This window comes from Anabrus simplex, chromosome 1 (genome assembly GCF_040414725.1).
Source record: "Anabrus simplex isolate iqAnaSimp1 chromosome 1, ASM4041472v1, whole genome shotgun sequence".
Lineage (NCBI taxonomy): Eukaryota > Metazoa > Arthropoda > Insecta > Orthoptera > Tettigoniidae > Anabrus > Anabrus simplex.
The window spans coordinates 1154032318-1154057857 of NC_090265.1; the positions used below are offsets into that span (position 1 = coordinate 1154032318).

The 25540-nt window shown below is 38.6% G+C and overlaps 1 protein-coding gene across 1 annotated transcript in view; it reads right to left on the reverse strand.

Moving 5' to 3' along the window:
* Nucleotides 1-25540, reverse strand: part of SMC2 (structural maintenance of chromosomes 2) — a 349885-nt gene that overhangs the window by 152404 nt on the left and 171941 nt on the right. Inside the window, exons 13-14 of the mRNA XM_067137430.2 lie at nt 15796-16000; nt 6733-6868 (exon numbers count right to left, since the gene is read on the reverse strand). Of these exons, the coding sequence (XP_066993531.2) occupies nt 6733-6868; nt 15796-16000 (341 nt within the window). The remainder of the gene's footprint in view (nt 1-6732; nt 6869-15795; nt 16001-25540) is intronic.

Consider the following 25540-nt stretch of genomic DNA (forward strand, 5'->3'; position numbering starts at 1 on the left):
GGACTTACTTTTGAATTAAAGACTAACATTCCAGAAGTTTCAAGTGTTTCTTCCGTCATTGTTTTCCAGTATAAACATTGAATAAACGTTTGTTTTTAAATTTAATAACTGGCAATTACTGTAAGTCTATTATAAAAATTGACAAAATGCCACAAACACCACTATTAAGAAAACCTTTGCATTGGCACGTCCCTTCACTCTTCCCAAGAAAACATCGTCGCCCCCTGTACTCTCTAGCAAGCGTGGATTACGGTTTGTCAGCTGGGAGCTGACTTCGTACTCATGATTACAATTTAAATGTTCATGATTAAGTGATCTACAGTATTTTTTACAAATTGATTAAACCATTCATGGATGGTAAATTGAGAACGTACACCACGTTTCTAACCGAGTCGTATGTACTGAAGAGTAAAGAACGAAAGAAGCGAGCGAATTGGTCATGCATCAAGAGTCCCACAGCACTGAGCTTGCCTTCAGAAGATAGTGGGTTCGAATCCCACCATCGGCAGCCCTAAAGGCCTTGGCACACAGAATGCGGGCTGCGACCACGTTCTGCGAACTCTGCCCGCAGCGGGCTGGACGCCAAACAGAGTTTCGTAATATTGTATCATCTCTGTCACACACACTCTGGTATGCGACAACGATCAGTTGTGTTTCGAGTCTGTTGCCCGCATAGTGTATTGCGTTCTTTCTTGAAATGGACACGGAAGGACTTATCGAAGAGGTGAAAAAATACCCATTTTTATATGAGCGAGGACATGTTGAATACAAAAACGCCGACAAGAAGGCAGAAAAGTGGAGGGAGATAGGACGTGCATTGAACTCATACGGTAAGTACAATGAAAAATTTATTATATTTTCAACTTCAAATTTTCATAACAACTTGTTTAATTATCATTGTATGTAAATTGTTCTACCAAATGATTACTAATAATGTAATTATTTTAACTATAAGTACATCTTAATTTAGACTGGATAGAGGTGCAATGTTTTGTCAGGTTATCTAAAAGCAAACCCTTTGGTCAAATCGTTAAAAAAAAAAATTGTTCCTTTCATTATTGCTTACAATAGTTCAAGTGTCTTTCAATTATTGATGAAATAGTTCACAAAGTATTGGCGAACTTCCAGGGCAGCGTTGTTTGCTCTATGGTTACTTGGTGTTTGAGGAAGTAAAGCACGTGGTTGTCCGTTTTCCTCTTGATTTTCTGCTTCAGCGGTTACATCCCAAGTCTTAATTATAATAATGTAATTATGTAGACAACAACAGGCTTGGACAATGAGCACTGCTGTGTCGACATCAGTTTCTATAGGTCTGTGAAAGATACGCCATTTTTGAACTAATATACCGAAACAGTTTTCCACAACTCGTCGAGCCCTGGAGAGTCGTCGGTTGAATTGTTTTTTATGTGGGTCGTTGTGAGGAGCAGTCTTGGGATAGGGGCGCATTAAGAATGTGTGTAATCCAAAACCTTCATCTCCAACTAATACGTGAGGGACTGGTGAGTTCATCCCTGGTAGAGGCTTTGCAGGCAGAATTATTTTTCCAACAAGGAAATCACGGTAAAAGGACGAGTTTTCAAAAATACCATGGTCACTCAGCCTCCCGTAGCTGCCAATATCCACTACTAGGAATTTGTATAAGGGGTCAACTATAGCCAGAAGAACCACGGAAAAATATTGTTTACAGCTGAAGTAATTTGAACCGCTGTTGGGTGGACATTTTATTTTTAGATGTTTCCCGTCGATGCTCCCTACACAATTGGGGAAGTTCCGCATTTCTTGAAATCCGGTCTCAGCTCGTTTCCACGTTTCGGCGGTTGGCGTAGGTAGGTATAAGGGCTGCAGTACATTCCAAATTTCTTTGCAGACTTCCTTTATAATTGTTGAGACAGTTGAACGCCCAACTCGAAAGGAAAACACAATAGTTTGGCAGGAATCGCCTGTTGCCAAATACCTGAAACTAAAAAGTCTGTATCACAAGTGGTAAAATATTCGTTTATTTAACATTATATTAGGAAATATCATCATCGTACAAAATATAAGATCAATCGTCAGGAAACGACGGAAGTCAATCAATTATTAAATAGTAAAATTTTTAAGTAGGGTCTTGTCTGCTCTCCACCAAATTAAATGAAAACAAAACATGCAATAAATTGATAAAACAAAAACCCAAGAACTTCAATGCGTGTTTGAGGGTCCCCAAACTTGCGACTGAGGTAGTTTATTTATTTTGGAAATACAACTTTACGAATGTGACAAAAAATGAATTAGCCTATTGCAATTTTATCCACTTTTCCATTGTTTCAGGAGATTCCGTAAAAAAAACAAGTGGAGAAATCCGAGAGACTGCTACATCAAATATAAAAAGCTGGATAAAGGAAGTACGGGTTCTGCTGCATATACTAAATATAAAAAATGGCCATGGAGCAGCCACCTGCAGTTCCTGGATGATTCATTAGTAAGGTCTTCAACAAAATCAAATGTTCCATCCCAAAACCCAACATCAGAAATCGAGGCTATGGAAGTTTCCCAAACGAATAGTTCAGTTCCCTTCAGGGAGTAGTGTTCCTGTGACTGAAGAATAGCAATCACTCTCCACACAAACGCCGCAACCCCCAAACAGGAAGAAAAATTCTAAAGAGCAGAGTGATGACGTCAAACAACTATTAAGTTATTTTGATACGAAAAACGCCTCAAAACGTCAACCTGACGAAATAGATAATCTTTCCATGAGCTACGCTGCAATATTTAAACGTTTTTCGCCGAGGAGACAGGATAAACTGAAAATACAATTAGCTGAGCTATTTGGAAAGGCTGAACTGGAAGAAATTGGTGAACGTTATTCATATTCTTCAAGTACTTCCTGTTGGAGTTCACTGGGCTCAGATGAAAGATTCTATCGTGATTACAGCAGCAGCAGAGATACCAGTTCAACGATTGGTAGGTTCTCCAATGGTCAGAGCACTTCTGCGGCTACAGAACAACCTGTTTGTACGGAACAATTTCAACCACAGGAAGCTGATCCTCCTACATCAGCAATGATCGGAAATCTAAATACAAGAGACATATACGAAGGTGGAGCTAATTTTTTTGCTCAGCAATAAACTGCAAACCCTCTTACTTCACGTCAGCTTTGTTAGCTTGCCAATCTAAACATTCCATTTTATGACATGAGACAAAATATTTGTAATTTTTATCATTAACAATTTATAATAAATTTTGTTCATACAGTATATTCTAATTATTTTAAATAACTTACCTTAAACAAATTACCAGCCTTTCTCTTGCAGGAATAGGCCTCCTCCAGTTTGTTGTAAATTTCTTTATAGTCGGTTCCAGTAGATTATATAACATTTCGAAACACTCACGAGACATTCTAAAGTAAGTAAATAATCTATCTTCAAAACTCTCTAATTCTCGACATAATCTGTGATATTCGCCTAATTGTTCTCGCTGCAAATTTTAATTTCGTGAATCCATTTCCGCTTCTTATTCTTTCTCATAAAGAAAAATAATGCAAATATTTCCTCTTCATCAGAAGAACACATATTTGAATATGTTTCTCTTCTGCTGACCAAACCTAAGTGGCCTTTCTAGCTGTCTGCACGCTCTAGCATGCCGCAATGTGTGAGACATCTCCGGATTGCAGCCCGCATTGGGTTTCACGACGTCCTGCCCGTGGTCGCAGCCCGCATTCTGTGTGCCAAGGCCTTAAAGGTGGTTTTCCCTGGTTTCCCATTTTCACACCAGGCAAATACTGGGGCTGTATGTTAATTAACGACATGGCCGATACCTTTCTAATCCTAGCTCTTTCCCATCCTCCTGTCGCCAAAAACCTTCTGATGTGTTAGTATCCATTAGGTGGAACAATTTCTCTGCTTGATTGATTGTGTTAGTTTTACGGTTTCATTCTAAGAACTCAATGATTAATAGTAGCGCTCACGATTCATGCTGTTTTTTTAGCCCGTAAGTAGGAAAAAAGATAAAGAACAAAGTGAAGTCTACAAACTTTCTATTTCAATTCGAAATAATGAAAATATACACATTCTTTGAAATCGTACGAATTTCGCTGAAAATTGAGGTTATCGCCGTAATATCCACTTAGAGCCGTAATCTGCCATATGAAAATTGACCTTAACGGTTTCTAATTGTTACGCGATGTAAAGAAAAGTGAAAAGAAACGCCATAAAAATTATGCTTATCATTTCTATCGCGTATATCGTGGTTGTAATATTTTGATATCTCTATGAGGTTTTCGTAAAGAAATACGTCCAAATACAGTGACCGTATTTTATTATTTTGCTTTCCCCCAATTTTTTGCGTTACCTGAATTATCGTTTTCCCGCATCCATCGTAATTTTCCCCCTCCCACTTGAAAAACGATCCATCGAAATTTTACTGTAATATCATTTTTCTTGTTGTCTCCAGATAGGCAATACAATTTCACTTTATAAAAATTAGAAACTAATCAGTATACTGATGCTGTCATTCCATAGTATATTGAGATTAAATGCTCTAAACATACAGTTGTGAAATATACCACAAGCAACTCTATGCCCTAGAAGTTAGTTCTGTGTCTCTCCCTGAGGGAAGCTTCGGTGCACAAGAATATTCATTATTGCCATGATTTTGCTGCAAAATGTGCTAATTAAAAATTTTTCTTATATAGTAAAACCTTGTTAAGACGTTTCTACAGAAGATGACAAAACAGAACATATTAAGCGAGAAAACATACAGCTAAATATATGAACAACAACGATCCAACAGGGATATGGAAACACTAGATAAGATTTTTTCAGACACGAGGGCATTTTATGTCGTGCATCTGCACGTACAGTGAAAACTATATTTGCCATTTCTACGGATGAGAGGAGAATATTAAAAGGTATGAAAAATACGAAAGAACAAATATGAAACACATGTTCACGAGGCCAATAAAAATATCAAAGTATTATTGCAGGTCACACTCTTTCTAGAACAAATAAATGTTAGTAGAAGCCATTTATTTCAGAGCAGTGGGTTATTAAACATTTTCTTGTCACACTCTTACACAATGAATTGGAGGTTACACTTGACCATGTGCGACCGGGAGGAATTCCTTTGGCTGACATTCTGAATAACCCTCGAGCAACTCGAGTGATCGAGTCAAAACTCGAAGGTGCGAGTTCAACATTCTTAACCTCTGTGCACTTCAAGATGCGGATGGCAGTCCACTTTCTGAAAGATTTTAATTTTGTCTTAATTGGTAAGGAATTTTATGACTTTTTCCGTATCCATAACTAGGCTATATCAAGACAAATATGCACCACGCTAGTCAATTTCAAACAATTATGTTCCTGATCCACATATAGGCTACTGTACCACGCAACAAATATTCCCTATGCATCACTGTATCACAGTCCGGCTCCATGGCTAAATGGTTAGCGTGCTGGTCTTTGGTCACAGGGGCCCCGGGTTCGATTCCCGGCAGGGTCGGGAATTTTAACCATCATTGGTTAATTTCGCTGGCACTGGGGCTGGGTGTATGTGTTGTCCTAATCATCATTTCATCCTCATCACGACGCGCAGGTCGCCTACGGGTGCCAAATCAAAAGACCTGCACCTGGCGAGCCGAACATGTCTTCGGACACTCCCGGCACTAAAAGCCATACGCCATTACATTACTGTATCACACAATACAAAATAAATTTCTAACTTCTAAATGGAATGCGAAATACAAGCACAAATAGGATCACTGTGTTATTCAGCAATCTTGCTGTTAACCGGCAAGCAAAAGTGAAAATTCCCGAGGCTTGCTACCCGAAGGTGCAACTTATCCTGTGAAGTTCCGGAATTTAAGGCCTTTTCTCGTAATCACGCCACTGTGGCGAACGGCTCTTACCAGAGTCTGAAATCAAATTTCCTTCACAAGGGATAACAAATAACATTTTTAGGGCTAGGAAAATTGTGATCCTATTAAGCAGTAATAGTGAAAATTCGTGATGCTTTAAGCAAGGTATTTTTAAAGAGATTTAATCTGATGAGAATCGGAACTTCAAATTTATGATGTGCTAAGTGGGAAAACTTGTTAATGAGGAATGCACTAACGAGGTTTCACGGTATACTGAATGTATAATAGACAACAGCAGCAAGGGGGATAGACGTAAACACACACTATCTTTGTATTCAACCTGGAGTCACTCCTTAGAACTGAGGAGTATTTTTTGTTAGCGTGCTGGCCTTTGGTCACAGGGGTCCGTGCTTCGATTCCCGGCAGGGTTGGGAATTTTAACTATCATTGGTTAATTTCTCTGGCATGGGGGCTGGGTGTATGTATTGTCTTCATTATAATGCGCAGGTCGGCTTCGGGCATCACACAAAAAGACCTGCACCTGGCGAGCCGAACATGTCCTCGGGACACTCCCAGCACTAAAAGCCATACGCCATTAATTAGCTGTAACATACACTAAAACTAGCCAATAGATTAGGAAGGTAGGCATTTTGAAAGGAAGAATATATGCGTAACCAAATGAATGATTTTGAATTTTTTGAAATAAATTTTTAAGCCAGTAACAGGCACAAAACCAAACAATGCCTGGTACTCCAATATTTCACTCAATTCATGCAAGGAAAAAAGAAAGTATGTCTACGCATGCTTTTAACAAGTAGGCTTTTCAAGAGTGTAATGAATATTTCCTTAAAGATTGCTACCATACAGCACTTTCACTAAAGAGAGAGAGAGAGAGTACTTACTCCCTGGCAACCTTGCTGAAATGAGCAATGTCTCTATTCAATTTCTCCAGGGTTCTCTCCTTCTGCTGAAGTTCTTCTTTGTAGTTGTTCAATTGCCGCACCATTAGCATAACAGGTTCACCCTGCTCAGGAGCACCTGTAAAGTGACAGTAAGAAAAATTTGAAACCATGGTATAACCTTTCTCTTCCTTTAAATATTCTCACCACTTACATTATAACTGCCTGAAAAAAAAAAAAAAAGGTAAGCACCCAGAAGGAGTGGCCTCATATTATCCCATTTTGGTATACATGCATACCACTGATGTGCGAGTAAATGATTAGATTTACAAGGATCTGTAATGTGTAGAATGCCAACCAGAGTACATTCACGATGGCACCGTCCTGTTGTTGATAAGTTGTGACCAGTCAACTGCTGCGAGTCAGACAGTTAAACAAGACGTGCAGAGAGGACTATGTACAGTGCCTCGCAGACGCGTTGGACAGCCTATCCACCAATTGCCAGCATATGACAGAGGCCGCATTGGGAGGACTGCATGAGGCTGGTTGGTCGTATCATGCAATTGCCAGGCACGTGGGCCATTTAGATATCACAGTGGCCTGATGTTTGTCACAGGTGTCCCGGGTTTGATTCCCAGCAGGGTCGGGAATTTTAACCATCATTGGTTAATTTCTCTGTCATGGGGGCTGGGTGCATGTATTGTCTTCATTATAACGCGCAGGTCGGCTTCGGGCGTCACACAAAAATACCTGCACCTGGCGAGCCGAACATGTCCTCAGACACTTCCAGCACTAAAAGCCAGCGTGAGTGCCTGTTCAGCACACAAGTACGAAGGACGAGTTTCCCACCTAATCACTACTTTATTTTACAAAATGTTTAGAATTATTTACATTAAAACAGTCCCGGTTTCGACCTGTAAATAGGTCATCATCAGCTGTTTATAAACCTGCTTAATAGCGATTGTACATAATAAAACATTACTAAAAAATAATTAAACAAGAATGCCTTATTCTAATCAGTAGAATTCCATTAGTCAGACATCCAACAGCCCGGAACACCCGATGGTCTGGCACCATTCCAGAATTTTTTAAATGTTGTTATCTCTCAATAATGATCTCTCGTGAACAACTTGATGCATTATTTGTCGAAACGAATCGAAGTGTATTTTTTATTATTTCAAAGTTAATAGTGCAAATGTATCTGATACAATCCATTTGTTATGCATTGACTTACTTAAATATCTCTACAGTATCTCTGAAAATATTCAGCCTAGAAGGCTGTGTGCTATACTGAGTACTGGAAAGCCAAGAGTACTGGAAAGCCAACCATATGATAAAAAAAACAGATTTCAAAAACGGACGGGAACATGCCTTCAAAAATTGAAGCGGACAGAAGAAAAAGAGAATTTGTAGATGGAAAGACTCTAAATGTTAAAGGAAGACTTACAGATAAAAACATCGATGAACTCCGGCATTATTATGAAATGGCAATAAGAAACAACACGTTTGAAAAGAGGAGTGTGTTATTAAACTAATGATTCTGCTAATCAACATTTTACTGCAAAACACCGAGTTACAGCTGGTTTTGCTGTACGCCTTAACCTATATCATAGTAAGAGGTACCGCCCGATAGTCCGGCATTTTCGGTAATCTGGCACCGGGCCGGTCCCAAATGTGCCGGACTATCGGACGTCTACTGTACTAATGTTAAGATATATACATATGGTACAATTATAGGGCTTTGACTTGTTGGAGTCCCATTCAAATATCTATGCTGTTGCCAACATTAGGTCAAACTAGATATATACATATGGTACAATGAAAGGCTTTGGCATGCTGGAGTCCCACGAATGCCACATATTCCAAAAATTGTATAGCTGAGGTTAAAAACAGGAACAGTTCTTAGAGAATGAAGGGTCACAGAGGTTTTGGTGGCAAGTTCAAATATCTATCCAGTATGCCATCATTATGTCCAACTGTTTTATAGAATCAAGGTGCATTGTTGGGCCGCAATTTTGCGGGGAACGTTGCGTTCAGTAGATTGAGGTTCTTTAGTTTAACAGATATTATATTCATTCTTAGTCTATGTTGTTGCTGATACATGGTAGTTTTCAGGATCCTTGTTGAGGCATATTTATATGACATGACATGACATATATTGAAATTAAAGAAATTAGGTTGATAGAGCTCCCCTCTTCATACTTGTATTTACGCTCAGGTAAATTCATAAATCTGACAAAGAAAAAGGAAGTAGGAATTAGAATAACTGATAGAGTGTGCCTGAAACCGGTACTGTTTTAATGTAAATAATTCTAAACATTTTGTAAAATAAAGTATTGATTAGGTGGAAAACACATCCTTCATACTTGTGTGCTTAAATTATCAATACGGACAAAGAAGATCACCTCGATGGAGGACCATCGTATGGTGCACCAAGCATTGCGGGATCCCATAACTTTGGCACCCACCATCAGTATACATGTATTGGAGACTCTAGAGCATCCTGTGCTTTCCCGCAAAGTGTCCTGATGACTCGCATCCGCCGGATTGGAGTCCTACCGCCCCATACGTTGATTGCCATTGACACCAGAACATGAACACCTGCATTTGGAATAGTGCTTTGATCGGGAGGCATGGACAGAGGATGACTGGCATTGCATCATGTTCAGTGACGAGTCCCACTTCTCCATAAACTCAGATGACCATCGTGTGCAGATGTGGCGGGGTCGAGGGCAGATCTTGCCCATATTGTGGAAAGGCACACAGGCATAATCCCTGGCATCATGGCGTTGGGAGCCACAGGATATGCGTTCAGGTCATCTCTAATAGTGCTTCAACAGACTTTGACAGCACAGCGACCACAGACATTCTGAGTCTGCACGTCCTGCCACTTATGGCACGGCACTCTGGGACAGTGTTCCACCAAGATAATGCACATCCACACACAGCACATGTACCTGTGGATAGAGCCCTGTGCAGATATACAAAATATTATCGGCATCTGCAGTTCCTTCATCCACATTTGGAAATGCTTATCAACAGATATTGTAAATATTTAACTACAGTATATTACACCCAAGGTAATGAAACGGATAGATCTGTTAGCATAATACAATACGTCTGATACCTGGCACCAGAGCCCTTGCAGTCATAGGTTTATGAGGGATTTTCTCTTCCGACAATCACCGACGTATTGACCATTGTTCCTTCCTTCCATTCATTGCGGTCAGAAGCCAGTTAGATATAGGTCAGAATTACAGCTTTATGGTCTCAAGGCTCTTTATATATCACCCTTCTCCCAAACCACTGTCAAGGGTCACCTAAACGAGTACACCTGAGTGAAAATCAGTAAACTAAATTATTTATAAATTAGCAACAAAATTATCCACATTGTTGTACAGTTTGCATCCGCCAAGACACTAACTTCGCGAATAGCCGCAGATATCCGTATCCATGCAGGGCTCTACTTATGGACTGCCTAGAGCATGTTGAGGTCCTATGGTGGACAGCAAGATCTCCGGACCTCTTCAACAATGAAAACGTGTGACATTGGAAGGGGATCATACGATATAAACTTCATGGTTTTGATCCGTACTGAATTGTGATCGCAATAACAATTATTAAATTAATGTTGTATGGCCCACCTTTTTCAATACTATATTATGCAATATAACTGAATTACATTACTAAACTAGGGACTAGTTTTGGCCTTGGCTGGCCAACTTCAGCCTTAATGTAATACATCTAATAACAAAACAAATGTAAAAACACACGATTGACATGAAAACTATTGTACAAACACACAATTAACATTAAAATCTGGGATGAACTAAGTGTAAACTGCCAACGGTCTTGTCTCATGCACCCCATATTTTAATCAGTTCAATAAAGGCACATGGTTTTCAGCATATGTAGTTTCATTCACTTTCAACTTTCGCGGCCAACATCAGCGTATCGTTATCAATGACATCTCTCATTTCAGTATCAAAATTGCAGCAAGATTCCAGATCATGATTATTTCCTGCTGAAGTTTCTGGAGGCGAATCTCCTCTAGTCTTCATAACGGCTCTTTTCTCCACAGCCGGCTCAGCCTTTCTTATAAGAATAAGATCTCTTCTATATTGTCAAAGCCTGTTTACAGACTGAGCTCACGTGACCCCACCACTCGTGTGTCCAACGCCGCCATGAAGCTCTTAAGGCAATCTTTAATTCCAAAAGAGGAGGCTAAACGTCTGTCCCCGGGGGATGTAGTGCCATCTAGATTATATGGACTGCCTAAGATCTATAAAAAAGGCGTTCCCCTCAGACCTATTGTTAGTGCGATAGGTTCTCCTACATATGCTCTGGCTAAATACCTAAGCAAATTGCTTCAGCCACACATAGGACGTACTGAATCATACATCAGGGACTCTCGGTATTTCATCAACAAGCTGTCAACCATAACCCTTCAACCTAATGCACTTTTGGCGAGTTTCAACGTGGAGTCCTTGTTCACTAAAGAGCCGGCTGAGTCGTCATGTCTCTCATTGAACAACTGTTCCCTGGGGACATTACTAAGCTATTTTACCACTGCATGACTTCCAGCTATTTCTTGTGGGGTTGGAATTTTTATTAATAGACAGACGGAGTGGATATGGGAAGTCCACTTTCGCCCATAGTGGCTAATTTCTTTATGGAGCATTTTCAAGAGGAGGCTATTGCTTCGGTGCCCGTCAAACCTATGACATGGTGGAGGTATGTTGATGATGCATTTGTGGTCTGGACAGAAGGTCCTTCTTCTATTTCTAAACCACCTAAATCGGAAACATCCTTCAATTAAATTCACTATGGAGATGAGTCGGACGGATGCCTTCCTTACTTGGATGTTCTAGTAAGAAAGAAACCGGACGGCTCCTTAGGACATACTGTCTATTGTAAGCCTACCCATAAAAATCGCTATCTTCATGCAGATTCTCACCACCATCCAACACAAAAATAAGGCATTCTCACGACACTCGCCACGAGGACGAGACAAATTTGTGAGCCATTACATATCCAGGTGGAGATGGACACGCTCAAAGTCGCGTTCAAGGGTAATGGTTACAGCGATTTCCAGATTCATAGAGCCCTGCATCCCAGAGAAATGACCAAGCAGAGCTCACAGAAGGAAGAAGTGAAGGGAACTACCTACTTGCCTTACATTCACAACACCAAGGATTGAATTACCACGGTCCTCCACAAACACAATATAAAAACCATGTTTGGCACTGCCACTAAAATTGCTCACAGTCTGAGTAAAACCAAGAACAAATTTTCCCCACTTTTACATCCTGGGGTACACGAAATTCCCTGTACTTGCGGTCAGGTATACATCGGCCAAGCATGCTGGTCCATTGGTACCGGTATCAAGGAACATGAATATAACATAACGTAACTTAATTTTTGGACTGCTTTGCTCATTGGCTGATGATGGCACTTCAAATGTGTTGAAACCAGTCCCAAATGAACAGGTTGTAACTTCTATTTGGTTCAACTTAACAACGGAGTATTGAAAGGTGGATCCTTCCTTCTATTTAATATTGTATATTTCAACCAACCAGACAAATTGGCAATAGCTGAGCACAATCTATCGTCGGGTCATGATGTCATGTTCCAAGATGCTTGAGCTCTTACCCACACTAGACACTACAGGTCCAGGATTATACGGGAAGCTGTGGAAATACCGTATTTACGCGAATAATCCCCGCATATATATATTTTTTTTATTCAAAGCACGAAATTGGGGTGCGGGTTTTATTTGCGTCAAGGTTTCCAACACGCTCCTGGCTCACCTAGTTTTCGACGCTGATTGTACAGTTATGCTTTGTGCAACCGTAGATGGAAGAAAACTGTCCCCATATGTCACATTTAAACAGAAAAAAATTCAGACTTTTAATTCTAAACTGACTTTACATTTTTTTTAAATAGTACCATATTTTACGAGTAATTTAAATTCAAAATTTCTCCACATCACGATAGAACGCATCCTCCGTAACGTGCAGGGGTAGCTTTCCTCTCTTTCACTCACTTCGCTGTGTCAATAGCGTGTTTCACAGTTGAAAATAGAGTGAAATCGGAATTCTTTTGTATTCAGCGTTTTAAGGAAAGCCACAATATCACATAGCAGGCAGCACGCGGAGAAGCAGAATCAGCAAAAACTGGTGAGGGTTGGCATTTCTGAATTACAAGATGGCTGTTAATTCGAAATCACACAATTGGAAGTCCGATTTCAGTATTACAAAGACTTCGAATTAACAAGGTTTTACTGTATTGCAAATGTAACATCAGATTTTGTCGGTGTGTCTATTTCAAGTGTTTACATTGCACGAAAAGAATTATCCACTATCGGTCGTGTTACTGTCCAGTAAAGAGAAACCACGTGTAAGAAGTGTTTTAGGCCCGTGTTCACCAACGTCAGTAACGTTTGCTGTTATCTTAGATATTCAAAACTCGGATATGTCATTATTTCGGATAACGCTCACTTCCGTATTCACCACAGAACTTATCTCGGTTTACCAAAACTAAGTTTTCATTTCAATCTCAGTTTGAACCACATTTTTTCATACTGACGTACAGGAAACCACGGCCAACTGGATCCCTTGTTGAGCTAGCTAGAGCGACGCACCAAGTCAGCCGTGAGGAAACAAATGACTACGTGCTGCCGCCACTATCGAATTGTAAACAAATTTTTGATTCCATCCGGGGTTTGCAAATAATTTGCATAAATTATGTCCGCTATTGAGCAGAAACAGAGAAAGAAGCCTAATATGACTTTCCAAGAGAGTTATTGAACTTGGTGGCAGAAAGCATTAACAAAGGGAATAAGAAAAACCTATTATATATCGTCGCTATAAGACCTATCTGTGTCGGTGCGACGTAAAGCCACTAGCAAAAAAAACCTATTATAGCCTACACATTGTATGTTACTAAAAACATAAGTCAGTATTTCTTCATTCTTCATTAAACGTCACCCAGTCGCATACCGTACAAGATATTAGCTATAATTGAGAATTCATTTTAGGCCTACCTATGTGTTGGGAATTTCAGGTTCTGTTCGGAAGCTTCAGATAACCTAAAATGTGTCGGACGTTTATTAATTGCATAATCTTGATCATATTACTCGTCGCTGTGATTTTTATCTTTCAATTAGATATTCCAGCCGCCTACGGCGTTAGACGTGGAGAGTGACGAACTTGTAAGTAATTTAGGAGAGTATTCTAGTGATGCAAGAGAGAATGAATCTTCTAATAGAGCCTATTGCAAGTTCAGATTAATGAAATACCTGTCATGTAAGTAGACCTACTTGCTCATTTCCATGTAAAATATATTTCATAGCAGTGATATTTGCATAAAGACCATGTGGACCTCGCGGAGTGATACGAAATATTTGTTTATGCCTAAGTTACTCTTCCGATGAAAGGAATTTTAGTTCATTTCATTTTTTTCGAAATGAGCCATTCTAAAATGAGGGTGCGGGCATTATTCGACGGCGGGGATTATTCGGGTAAATACGGTACATAGAAATCGTAACAATTTCAACAGGGACACTGACTATCAATTAAGTAATACCTGGTTGCCAGCCATTAAGAATTTACGTAGGTAGTTCCCTTCCCTGTCCCTTCACTGTTATTTCGTCTCGGTATTTTCCAAATTCGTACATTCCTCATCACCAGACGTATCATTCCAGGCTTGTGTCAATATCATACACCTGTCAATGTCATATGTTACGTACACATGTTATGTGAACCTCTTAGACTGATTCTGATGGTTCGGTCAGCTTCCGCTTCGAATGCTAGTGCTGTGCCACATCCTGGGAGCCATCTGATGGCGAATGAACATACCATTGCCAATTCTATTATAACATCTAAAAGAGTCATTGTTTAAGAAGCCTTTCTCGTGGACAGTCGAGATTTCTTCTGATGACGCAGAGCACAGTTCTCTGCGAAACATAAAGAATTTCACCTTATTTTCTTGACACAGCGTAAGCCCAAAAGCCTATACAGTATCATGTCTACATTACCATTACTTGGACTTAGTGGAAGTTACCTAAAATACCCTCTGAGCCAGTGTCGTAAAAATTAAATTTCACTCAGTTGATGCAAAGTACAATCGAGCTAGAACTCAAAGAACTTACTAGAAACATCTGGATATTGTACTTAGACTGTTTATGAAATTGTATACTTTTATCATAATGCAATGAATTTGTGTCACATAATACTTTAATGTTCATCTAATATTTCAAGCACTGTCGAAAAATTGATGCAAAGTACAATTGAACTACAATTCGCAGAACTTACCACACCATTTGTACATTTGTACTAAGACATTTTAACGGAAATGTATATTTCTAATGTAATGATTTGTGCCACGAAATATTTTAGAATTCATGTAACATTTCAAGTACCACAACACTTGGCTCAATGTAACCACATATCACAAGGAATGTTACTGCACTGTACATATAGCTCATATTAGTAGTTTTATTACTTTATAGGAAGGTAATGTTTTAGGACATTCGACAAAAAATGTGTGCTCAATGAAGGCTGATGATGACGCCAAGCAGGGTCGAAACTAGTCCCTAGTGACTCATTGTAATGCAAATATATGCATGGCTAATAATATGAAGTAGTGAATAGATGGAATAAACAATTTTTGTGAAATTAAATTATATGTAATCTCAGTTCAATACAGACCAAAAAAAAAAAAATTGTAACCCTTGAACATCATAAAGTGTCTGATGAAATAATCAAAGAGTTACCAAGATTTGAGGATGTAGCTTATGCCGTAGCAGCAGACAATAACAAACAATCTAAAATAAACAACTTCTCTGTGTAGTTTAACGCAGAACATTGTACGATATATACTGCAAGTTTATATTACCTCCAATATACAAATGTTCAATGCAATACACTTATGTTTTCTTTTCTACATACTGTAGGCACACTCAATTATACAGCTTTCACACATACCTTTTCTTTTTTCAGGCCCCTGAAAATACAAGTTTTATTGAAAAGAGAAATAAATAAGAAACCAGTCTTGGAACCTTACCACCAGATAATGTTCCTGCCGGATCTGCAATGTCACCATCATAAGTAATGCACTTCTTCATGATCCTTGGATGGAAAGCAACTTGCTTGGCCACGTTCATGTTAGGGCAGATGAAAGTGGGGCCATATACATACTCCATTGCAACACGGTGACGCTCTTCAAAGTTCACCAGTGAAATAGCCGGTGTAATATTCTCTTTGCCAACCTAAAAACATTTTGAAACATATAAGAAAGGAAACGGAAGTAATGATGTAAAGTTCATATGAATAAAAAACACCAAAACAGTGAGAATACTAAATATCTTATTTTAAAGAAAGGTATTTATTTTCTGGTCATATTATTGGATGGAATTTGATTACAGTTTATTGGCATCACAAGACTAGCCTTAAAATATGGTAGATCTACCCCTTAATAAGTTAAATCCAGATCACACATTTTTATCCCCATTGTGACTGTTTCATCTTAAACTTTACATCGTCGAATCACAATGTTTCTGCGATATATGTATATTGTTTATGGACTATTGAATATGCTGTGCAATTTGTGTTCTTGGCTGATGATGACCTTGACCTTAGGTCGAAACTAGTTCCAAACAAATTTTTCATTTGTAATGTAACCAGCATTACATAAATTTTGTATTGAAAAGGTGGAATTGTTAAACTAAACCTTTAATTTTTATATGAAATACGTATCAATCCAGAGGCTTCTGTGGCAAACATTTCAGTTTTCTTCTTCGAATGGCGTCAGCTAACTTAACCGTATATGTATCACGAAAACATTTCAAAATCATGTACAGAAATTATAACCCTGTTGCTAAAAATTTACATGGGAATAACCTTTCCGAAATTTAACTAGATGCGAGATAATATAATGGAGATAAAAGTTTTAAATTATGCATAAATTGCATTAAAGTAAGGCACTTAGCTGTCATTGAAGGATGATACAATTTGATAAATCTGGATACCGAAGATTCAAGAAAATTTTTGTGTATCCTTCGCTGCAAAGTTCTGACAGCTGTAAGTCATCAAACGGTAGCAGTGGCAAGACGTTTTTTCTCAGAATCTCCTGTGAAAAATCAAGGGTTCTCTTGCATTCGTGACCTAACAGTAATGAACACCACTGGCAACTACCGCAGTAACCACGCTGCTTGTTTTCACCCTCCTCCCCCACACACACAATACCCGTTAATAAACGACTGCCTCTTTATTATACATCGCTAGCTGCGGCAACTGATTATACAGTGCCTCTGTGTTGTCACTGGATCTCGGAAAATAGTGAAGAGAGGAATGACGTTCTACTGACTTCCACAAAAACGTTTCTCAAATTTACAGAATGGCATCAAAACATACGCCTTCAAATTTTTAAAAAGGCCAAGGCCCAGTGGCAGAGTTTTAAAGCGTTTACTATACCCGACGCTTAGTGAAATTAAGTTTTATAGACAGCTGGAATATTTTCGTGATGGATCGTAGTATTCAAAGATAAAAATTTCATTGTTCCGTAATGAAAAGTATCACAGTTAAAACTGAATTAATAAATAAAGAGGTTCAACCTATTCAATACAAAAGAATAAGAAATGCAGTGATTACATTCTTATTTATGATCTTTTATTTTCTTTTTCCTATGCATTGTTTTTCATGTTTTAATCGGTTGATGATGACCTGGACTAGGGTCGAAACCGATACCACTTCTACTCATTATTAAATAAGAATGTAATCACTGCATTTCTTATTCTTTTGTATCGAATAGGTTGAACCTCTTTATTTATTAATTCAATGGATCGTAGTACTGCAAAGATACGTGGAACAGGTATTGCCGGCAAATTTTTGACGGGTTCTCGTCGATATTATGATGCCAATTTTCAGTTAATGGTTATTAAACACTCGGAAATGTAGAATAATTGTGCAGCTGCAAGAAAATACGGCATAGGCCTAACAAAAGCCAATATTCCGCATTAGCGTGAAGACAAAGATAGCTAAAAAAATGCGTACTATACAAAAATGTATTCAGTGGCCCGCAGCAAGGATGCTTTAAAGAAGTCAAAGATGAAATGTTGAGGTACGTGCACGAAAAACACAAGGGCAGAATGGCCATACCATGCCGCAGTAAACTCGTTCATTGACTTTTATCGTCCGCGATTAGGCCTATACATCGCTAGCCGCTGAAGATGGTCTAACCCGGCAAGCGAGACGTGCGTGTAGCGGCCGGTTGTAGCTGACGCTGAGTAAAAGTAACACTTTGATAGACAGCAAGAATCTTTTCCTGATGCAACGTCGTATTCTAGAGACGCATGGAATAGATATTGTCGGCAAATTATCAACGGGTTCTCTTCGATATTATGATGCCAATTTTAAGTTATGGTTATTAAACCCCCAGAAATAAAGAATTTATGTGTAGACACAAAAAATATATGGGATAACTAAAGTCAATGTTCGGCGTTGGCGTGAAAACAAAGATAATTAAAAATAGGAGAGGATTTCCACCAATCAATACTTATTTATTGTATATATTGAACCATACTGTTCATGGGACAATTGTATTAATTTTAGTATTGGATATTGGAATCACACGAGGCCACCCACGAAGCCAGTGTCTTACAGTATATGTCATAAAGGAGTCCAGAAGAAGCGTTCTTGTGTGAAGTGAGCGAGAGCGTCATTATGAGAAATCTCCAGAAACTCATTAAAAGGAGTTATGTCCCAAGCCAAGCCTCTTGATGAAGATTGGGGATGCTTCCCAGATCCCGGCAAAACTTATAGTAGGAGGGAAGAAAGAATTAAATTAATATCTTTGGGTACGGAAGAGTTGCATTGGATTTGAGACAAGAATTGCAACCTGTATAATTTCTGCTTTATTTTGATATGCATTAGGGCTGCATTCATAAATGCATTCGTTAATTAGAGCTCATGATGTACTTTATGCGGGAAAAACTTCGCGGGCGCGCGCATATTGCACGCGACCAAGCGGCGTGATGACGCTATACGGGATTATAAAATAAGGCCGCCTGGCATATCAGTCTCATTCTTGGACAAGAAGACCGCTTGAACGAGTCGTCATACTGCGTGTTGGTACTGAGAACAACGCTTTGTCTTCGAGCTGCACATACTACTAGTACTGCTATATCTGCGAGGAAGTAAGTAATCAACTTGAATATTCAGCTGAATTTAAGATTTTACCTGTGAGAATATGCTAGGGGGAGATGAGCTACTGCTTATAAGAGACTAATGAACTAGTAGCTTCATATTTCTGTGAGGTCAAGTTATGACTGACGAACTGCTAGAATTAAGATTGGCTCAGGATATGAATTCAGAAACGACATGTTGTCCGAGTGATGGGATGAAATAACAGTGACCTAAAGTAGTGAAGACACTGTGTACCAGGTTTAAAACTCTGAACGAGACTTGGTCAATGTGACGTGTGAGACACGATAGTAGTGGAAACAGGCATCGAGTTTGGACAGTCTGTAATATATGAATTTATTTTCAGTTACCCCAGCATCAAGTCAGAACGAGTGTTTGACATCATCATTGCAAGGAAGCCACAACCAGGAGCTGAAGCCAACACGACAACGGGCATCGATCCAGGAACGTTGGGAGCACCTGATCAGCGCGACGTCGAAGGGGACACCTTCCAACTACAGAGGGAGCTGTACGAAGGCGCCACACAAGAAAGAATGTCTCCAAGTGGTCAACAGTATCTGATGCCAGCGCCGCAGTCTATCATGATGTGGTAAATTCAGTGGTCCACAGGGAGGGCCGCTCCGTTATGTCATCGATATCATAAGGTCAGAGCTTTCCAATTCTGTTTCAAGCATGTCATTTAAATTTAGATAGGAATATGTGGGGCCGTCAGTCAACAGATTAGTTATGGTAGGAAAATTTTCCTTGTAATTAAGAGCTAGGCCTCAAGCTCGAACCCCGTACATTAAGGTAGATGATATTTTGTAGATTCCTTGTTAGCGTGTGTATTTCATTTTGATTGTATTATGTTAACGTACGTGTGATTTTTATGGGTCTGATCGAACTCCTTTGGTCATAGGAGGTGAGTCTAACAGACAGACACTTTTTATTATATCGCATTTAGGCATTTGTTTCTGCAGACGTAGATACGTATAGTTGAGACCAGCATGGAACCCGTAATTCACCCAGCTTCACGGATAGAGCGAGCGAGTCCGAATATTTGAGAGATATGAGCCCATGAGAGGCAAAAGTAAGATTTGCGATTGATATGAGAGAGCCCAGCACAATTGAGAGTATATTGGATATATTTGGAGATGCCTAGTATGGCCATGTGACTATCGCTTAATGATTAGTGTTTTTGTAGCACCAAGGTTGAGCCCATGAGAGGCGAAGGTGAGATTTGCGATACTGCTGGTGATATTGAGACAAGGGCAGATCGCCCAGGTGTATTTTAAAGAGGGCTTTCAGCAGATTACGTGAGGTGTTTCTTTTGAAAGGCGAGATTTTTAGCCTGCCGCCCAGATGAGCTCATAAATTAGGGGGACTGTCGCTAGTGAAGTGGTGGAGGGTGAAGGTCGTTGAGCTTGACGTCACAGGCTTGAGAATTGGTTTTTGCCGTCTGCAGCTTGTCAAGTGTGTGAAGGGGAGGAGGACCTTGATGTTTTGAAAGCAGGAAGAGATCTTTTATGTCCTATTTGTTCTACGTAAATTTTTAACACTGGCCCGTTTGATATTAACACCCGTGTATATGTTGATTGTGTTCTTTTTATATTGTTTGCATATGTATCTTTTACGCCTTACTCGTCATGGGACTAGGGTTCGTGACCGAGTCAGGTCATTGTACATTTTGTGGTGATATTTGTTTGCTCCGGGGTTCGACGGTTCGAGGCATAGTAAATTTTATGGGAGTCATTCAATAATGTGTATTTCAGCAGATATCCGTTTTTCTTGAATTCGTTACTTACACTATGGTAACATGCTTGTTACAGAACAGCTGTTTTCGTGAAGGCAGTGAACTGGTTGTCATCGGCTCAGCGTTATTTTACCCTATCATAATGAAAAGCTCTTTCATTTGTAAATAATTCAATTTTATGTAATAAATCCCTATTTGTTAAACTTTGAATGCAGCGATGTTTCTGTTAGATATTTTATTTTATTTTAATTTAGCCAATTCTTACCTGATTAGTCACATATCCTCGTGTTTATCTTTTGTTGCCCCGTTATCCCCATGTTATCCCTGAGAAGAACGCTTATCCGGCTGAGTGAAGAGGAATATGTTCAGGTAAGACTATGTGCACCAGCTCACGTCTGTGAGAGTTCTTTCACTACTGTACTCTGGGTTCGAAACCGGCTTTCGCCTGGCCGGAACTTCAGGGTCCAGTAGGGCACAATATTAAACTACAGGACCGGTTTCGACCTCATATTCAAGGTCATCTTCAGCTGAACCATACATACATATTTATATAATGAAGCTTTGATTAAGATTGTGGTGTTGAAGGAATGCCATATGATGATGTACATTTAGTTACATACAAATGGGGCACGTCTTAGCGTGAACTGGCGTATATGTCATTCTGTACAATATTGCAACTGTATGTCTAAAATGTTTAAGGTCTTAAAACTAGTGTATAAAACACGTCTTTTCCTAAACTAACTTATATATATATGTACAACATAAAAACAATATATAAAAAAACACTTCATGCACATGAACATTCGTTCTTGCTTGGTGGTCAATACATCGACTAACTTCCGTATTTAAGTCTTATTCACAATTGTACACTTCAGCTGCTATTCTTGGAGTTTGTAAAATTGCATGGATAAAAGTTTTGTCTTCCTGTGCGTATGTGAGATAAAACACTTTCAATTTTAAAAAGGTGCCAAATGTATGGATGAAATTCAAGTAAAATATGTTCAGCTCTGCTGTGTGTGTTGCCCTTTTATTAGAACCAATTCATGTTGTCTTTTTGGCGTCCATAAATTTGGATGACATTGGTTTCAAAGTAGTGGCTCCTTTCCCATTTGTAGCTGTGCAATGATGTTATGTTTATTGTTGTTGGTGTAGCTGAGTTTGTGCGAGCTCGCATGTCAAACACAACTCAGCTACACCAACAACAATAAACATAACATCATTGCACAGCTACAAATGGGAAAGGAGCCACTACTTTGAAACCAATGTCATCCAAATTTACGGACGCCAAAAAGACAACATGAATTGGTTCTAATAAAAGAGCAACACACACAGCAGAGCTGAACATATTTTACTTGAATTTCATCCATACATTTGGCACCTTTTTAAAATTGAAAGTGTTTTATCTCACATACGCACAGGAAGACAAAACTTTTATCCATGCAATTTTACAAACTCCAAGAATAGCAGCTGAAGTGTACAATTGTGAATAAGACTTAAATACGGAAGTTAGTCGATGTATTGACCACCAAGCAAGAACGAATGTTCATATGCATGAAGTGTTTTTTTATATATTGTTTTTATCTTGTACATATATATAAGTTAGTTTAGGAAAAGACGTGTTTTATACACTAGTTTTAAGACCTTAAACATTTTAGACATACAGTTGCAATATTGTACAGAATGACATATACGCCAGTTCACGCTAAGACGTGCCCCATTTGTATGTAACTAAATGTACATCATCATCATATGGCATTCCTTCAACACCACAATCTTAATCAAAGCTTCATTATATAAATATGTATGTATGGTTCAGCTGAAGATGACCTTGAATATGAGGTCGAAACCGGTCCTGTAGTTTAATATATACAATAAATAAGTATTGATTGGTGGAAATCCTCTCCTATTTTTAATTGTGCAATTGTCAATACGGAAATGAAGATTATAGATTACGAAAACAAAGATAGTTTAAAAATGCGTACTGTACAAGAAAGGCATTCATATGACTGTACAAAGCACTTTTTAAGCGTGATTTAAATTTCTTCAAGGAAAAAGTGAGGTCGTATTGCATTTTGGGTTGTCTTGGATGAAATTAAACACACACTTTCATGTAGTATCAGATTTCGAAAAATAACAAACAAGTAATCCGTGGTGTGGATATCATCTGTGAAAATGTAAGTTTTGAACGAAATGATTGCCGTTTCACACCGATTTGAATGTGCATGGGATTTTTCCGACTTTAAAAAAAATTGAATATAACGACAATCCGCTAGAGAGTAAATTTTTCACTGTTATGAATTCTCGTTATAGCGGACTTCTACTGTATTTATTTTCGTTTTATGCATATTTTGCTTTGATGGCCAACAGTGCAGTTTCGATTGTAGAAAAACCACCATGGTAGATGTACAGAGATGAAGACATTCTGAAGTTACAATTCCAAGCAATAAACCTGCTCAGGTTGGGGAGTAAATCACCCCTTATATAACCGCAGTGAACCTGTTAATGACGTTATAGAATTGCTCATTGCTCACAAATACCTACCATTCTTTTGAAAGTTTAATAATTATGGGAAGCGATTATTGTTTTAAGTGGACGTGCAATTAGATAAAACACCACCTGAAAAGTGATCATAAGAGAAAAAAGAGAGAGTGGCCCTTCTAAGAATTGAAGTACTGGCCAAGAGTTATGAAAGGCATGGACATGCAAACTTCCTAAGCGTCACAAAGTTGGGAGAGACCATCTATTTGAAAATGGCAGTATATGAAGATGTAGAGATGGCCCTGTCCTTGACTGTTTTTCAAGCCTGTCCTTGACTCCTAGCTTCTATATTCCATTTTCCCACACTGACCTGCCACTGTGTTTATCATATAATCTGTTTGTTTTAATGCTCTTATCTTTGTAAACATGACTAGATTTGTCACTTCTGTTCCTTTCCATTGCTCATTTGGGTAACTGTATAATATCTGTATGCATAATATTGTACAAAGACAAAAGTATAAAAGGATACTACAGTAAAACTTCATTAAGACATTTCTGTTGGGGACAAGGAAAAAGAACGTGTAACAGAAGAAAACATACTACTGAATATACGAATATAAACTATCCAACAGGGATATGGAAACATTACATATGAATTTTTCCGATGCGTCATTTTACATAGTGTATCTGCAAGTACAGTGAAAATTATATCTACAATTTATAAAGATGAGAGGAATGTATTAAAAGGTGTAAAAATACACAAGATCGGACGAGAACCGGTGTATTCAACATGGTATGGCCGTTGGCAAAAATACACAAGAACAAATACAAAAACCTTTTCCACTTGGGCTTATAAAAAAAGTCTACTGAAAGGTATAATAAACACCGGACAACATACAAAAACATGTGCACCAGGGCCAATAAATATCGGAAGTATTATTGCAGATCCCACTCCTAAAACAAAATGTTAGTAAAAGCTCTTTATTTTGGAGCAATGGATTAAGCATTATTTTCTCCTCACAACAGCCTGGTGGCCATGATCATTAAGGCATTGAAGTGTAAATGGTGACCCGTGAGGTAGATCATACACAACACTCTACGTTCACGGCAGTAAATTAACAAGAAAGAAAGGAAAAATTAACTGAAACACAAATAAGAGAATAAAGAGTACAAGCTGGAACCGAACCCAGAGTTATATCATCAACACAAAACTAAACAAGAACAAGATACTTACCATAAATAAGGACAAGAAAACGCACCCGGAACTAGGAGAAAGAAAATCGTACCTGGTACCAACTAGTTAGTTTAAGAAAGAACAACACTTTCATGGGGGAATTTAAAACAAATGATTTATTTAGTGAGTTAATCTTTAGAAGGTTAGGGAAAGGAAATACTCAACGCAGGAGAAATTAAAAATGTATACATTAATTTGAATTAAGATATCAAGTAAATATATTTTAAAACTTAGGGAGATCAACCCCCAAAAAATAAAGGAAAACACTAAATTATTAAATAAGTGAGCCCTCATCATACCAGCAAAGTTAGTTTGATACTAGTATCAGTTCACATTGAATCCATTTTGAAGTCTTCCAGATCCACCGAGCTCTCACTAAGGGAATAAATCAAGAAGTGGAGAAAAATTAACACGACACATAGTACCCCGAAGAAACCGAAGGATAACCGAAATTAAAAATTAAATAGCCTAAACCCGAGCACAAGGTCACCCAAGAGAAGAGAAATCAATCAAAATAAAGCATAATCACATCCATACCGAAATAGTTGGCAAACAACCAACAACATCCACGATCCGGGGAAAACACAGCATTAAAAATCAGTCAACAAAACCGATTTTAAAAAAAACGTTAGCATGGTAACCAACAAACGCCATGTATCAAGCATGGTAACGGGTGACCACGGATACTAGGCTTATCAGAACCAAGGGAACGAAAGGAAAAACAAGGAACAAGAAACACGAACAAAAATCTAACTCAAACACAGCATAATTAAATAATTACAGTCCACTTGGTTAGAACTCAACTGGATAAATAGACTCGCTTAGCATGTTTTGATAAGGTAGCTAAATTGATACTTTACAAGCTTTACCCACGCTTTACCACATGAGCGTAAGGTATTCAAACTCCGATACTTCTTAAATTATTTTACACAAATCACCCGAATAAAGGTTTCAATGATTTCTTTCGAAATAATAATAATATCCAAATTTCTTTTAAAAGGCCGAGATCTTCCGTTCAATTAAGAGTCCACCATTACTACACGACGGGTACAGAAATTGTTTGAAGCTGAAGAGAATTAGATTCGTAGAATAGCAGAAAATCTTCACTGAATTAGGAAGGCGTCAAGATGCCATTTAAAAAAACTTACATTCTGGATGATGAAG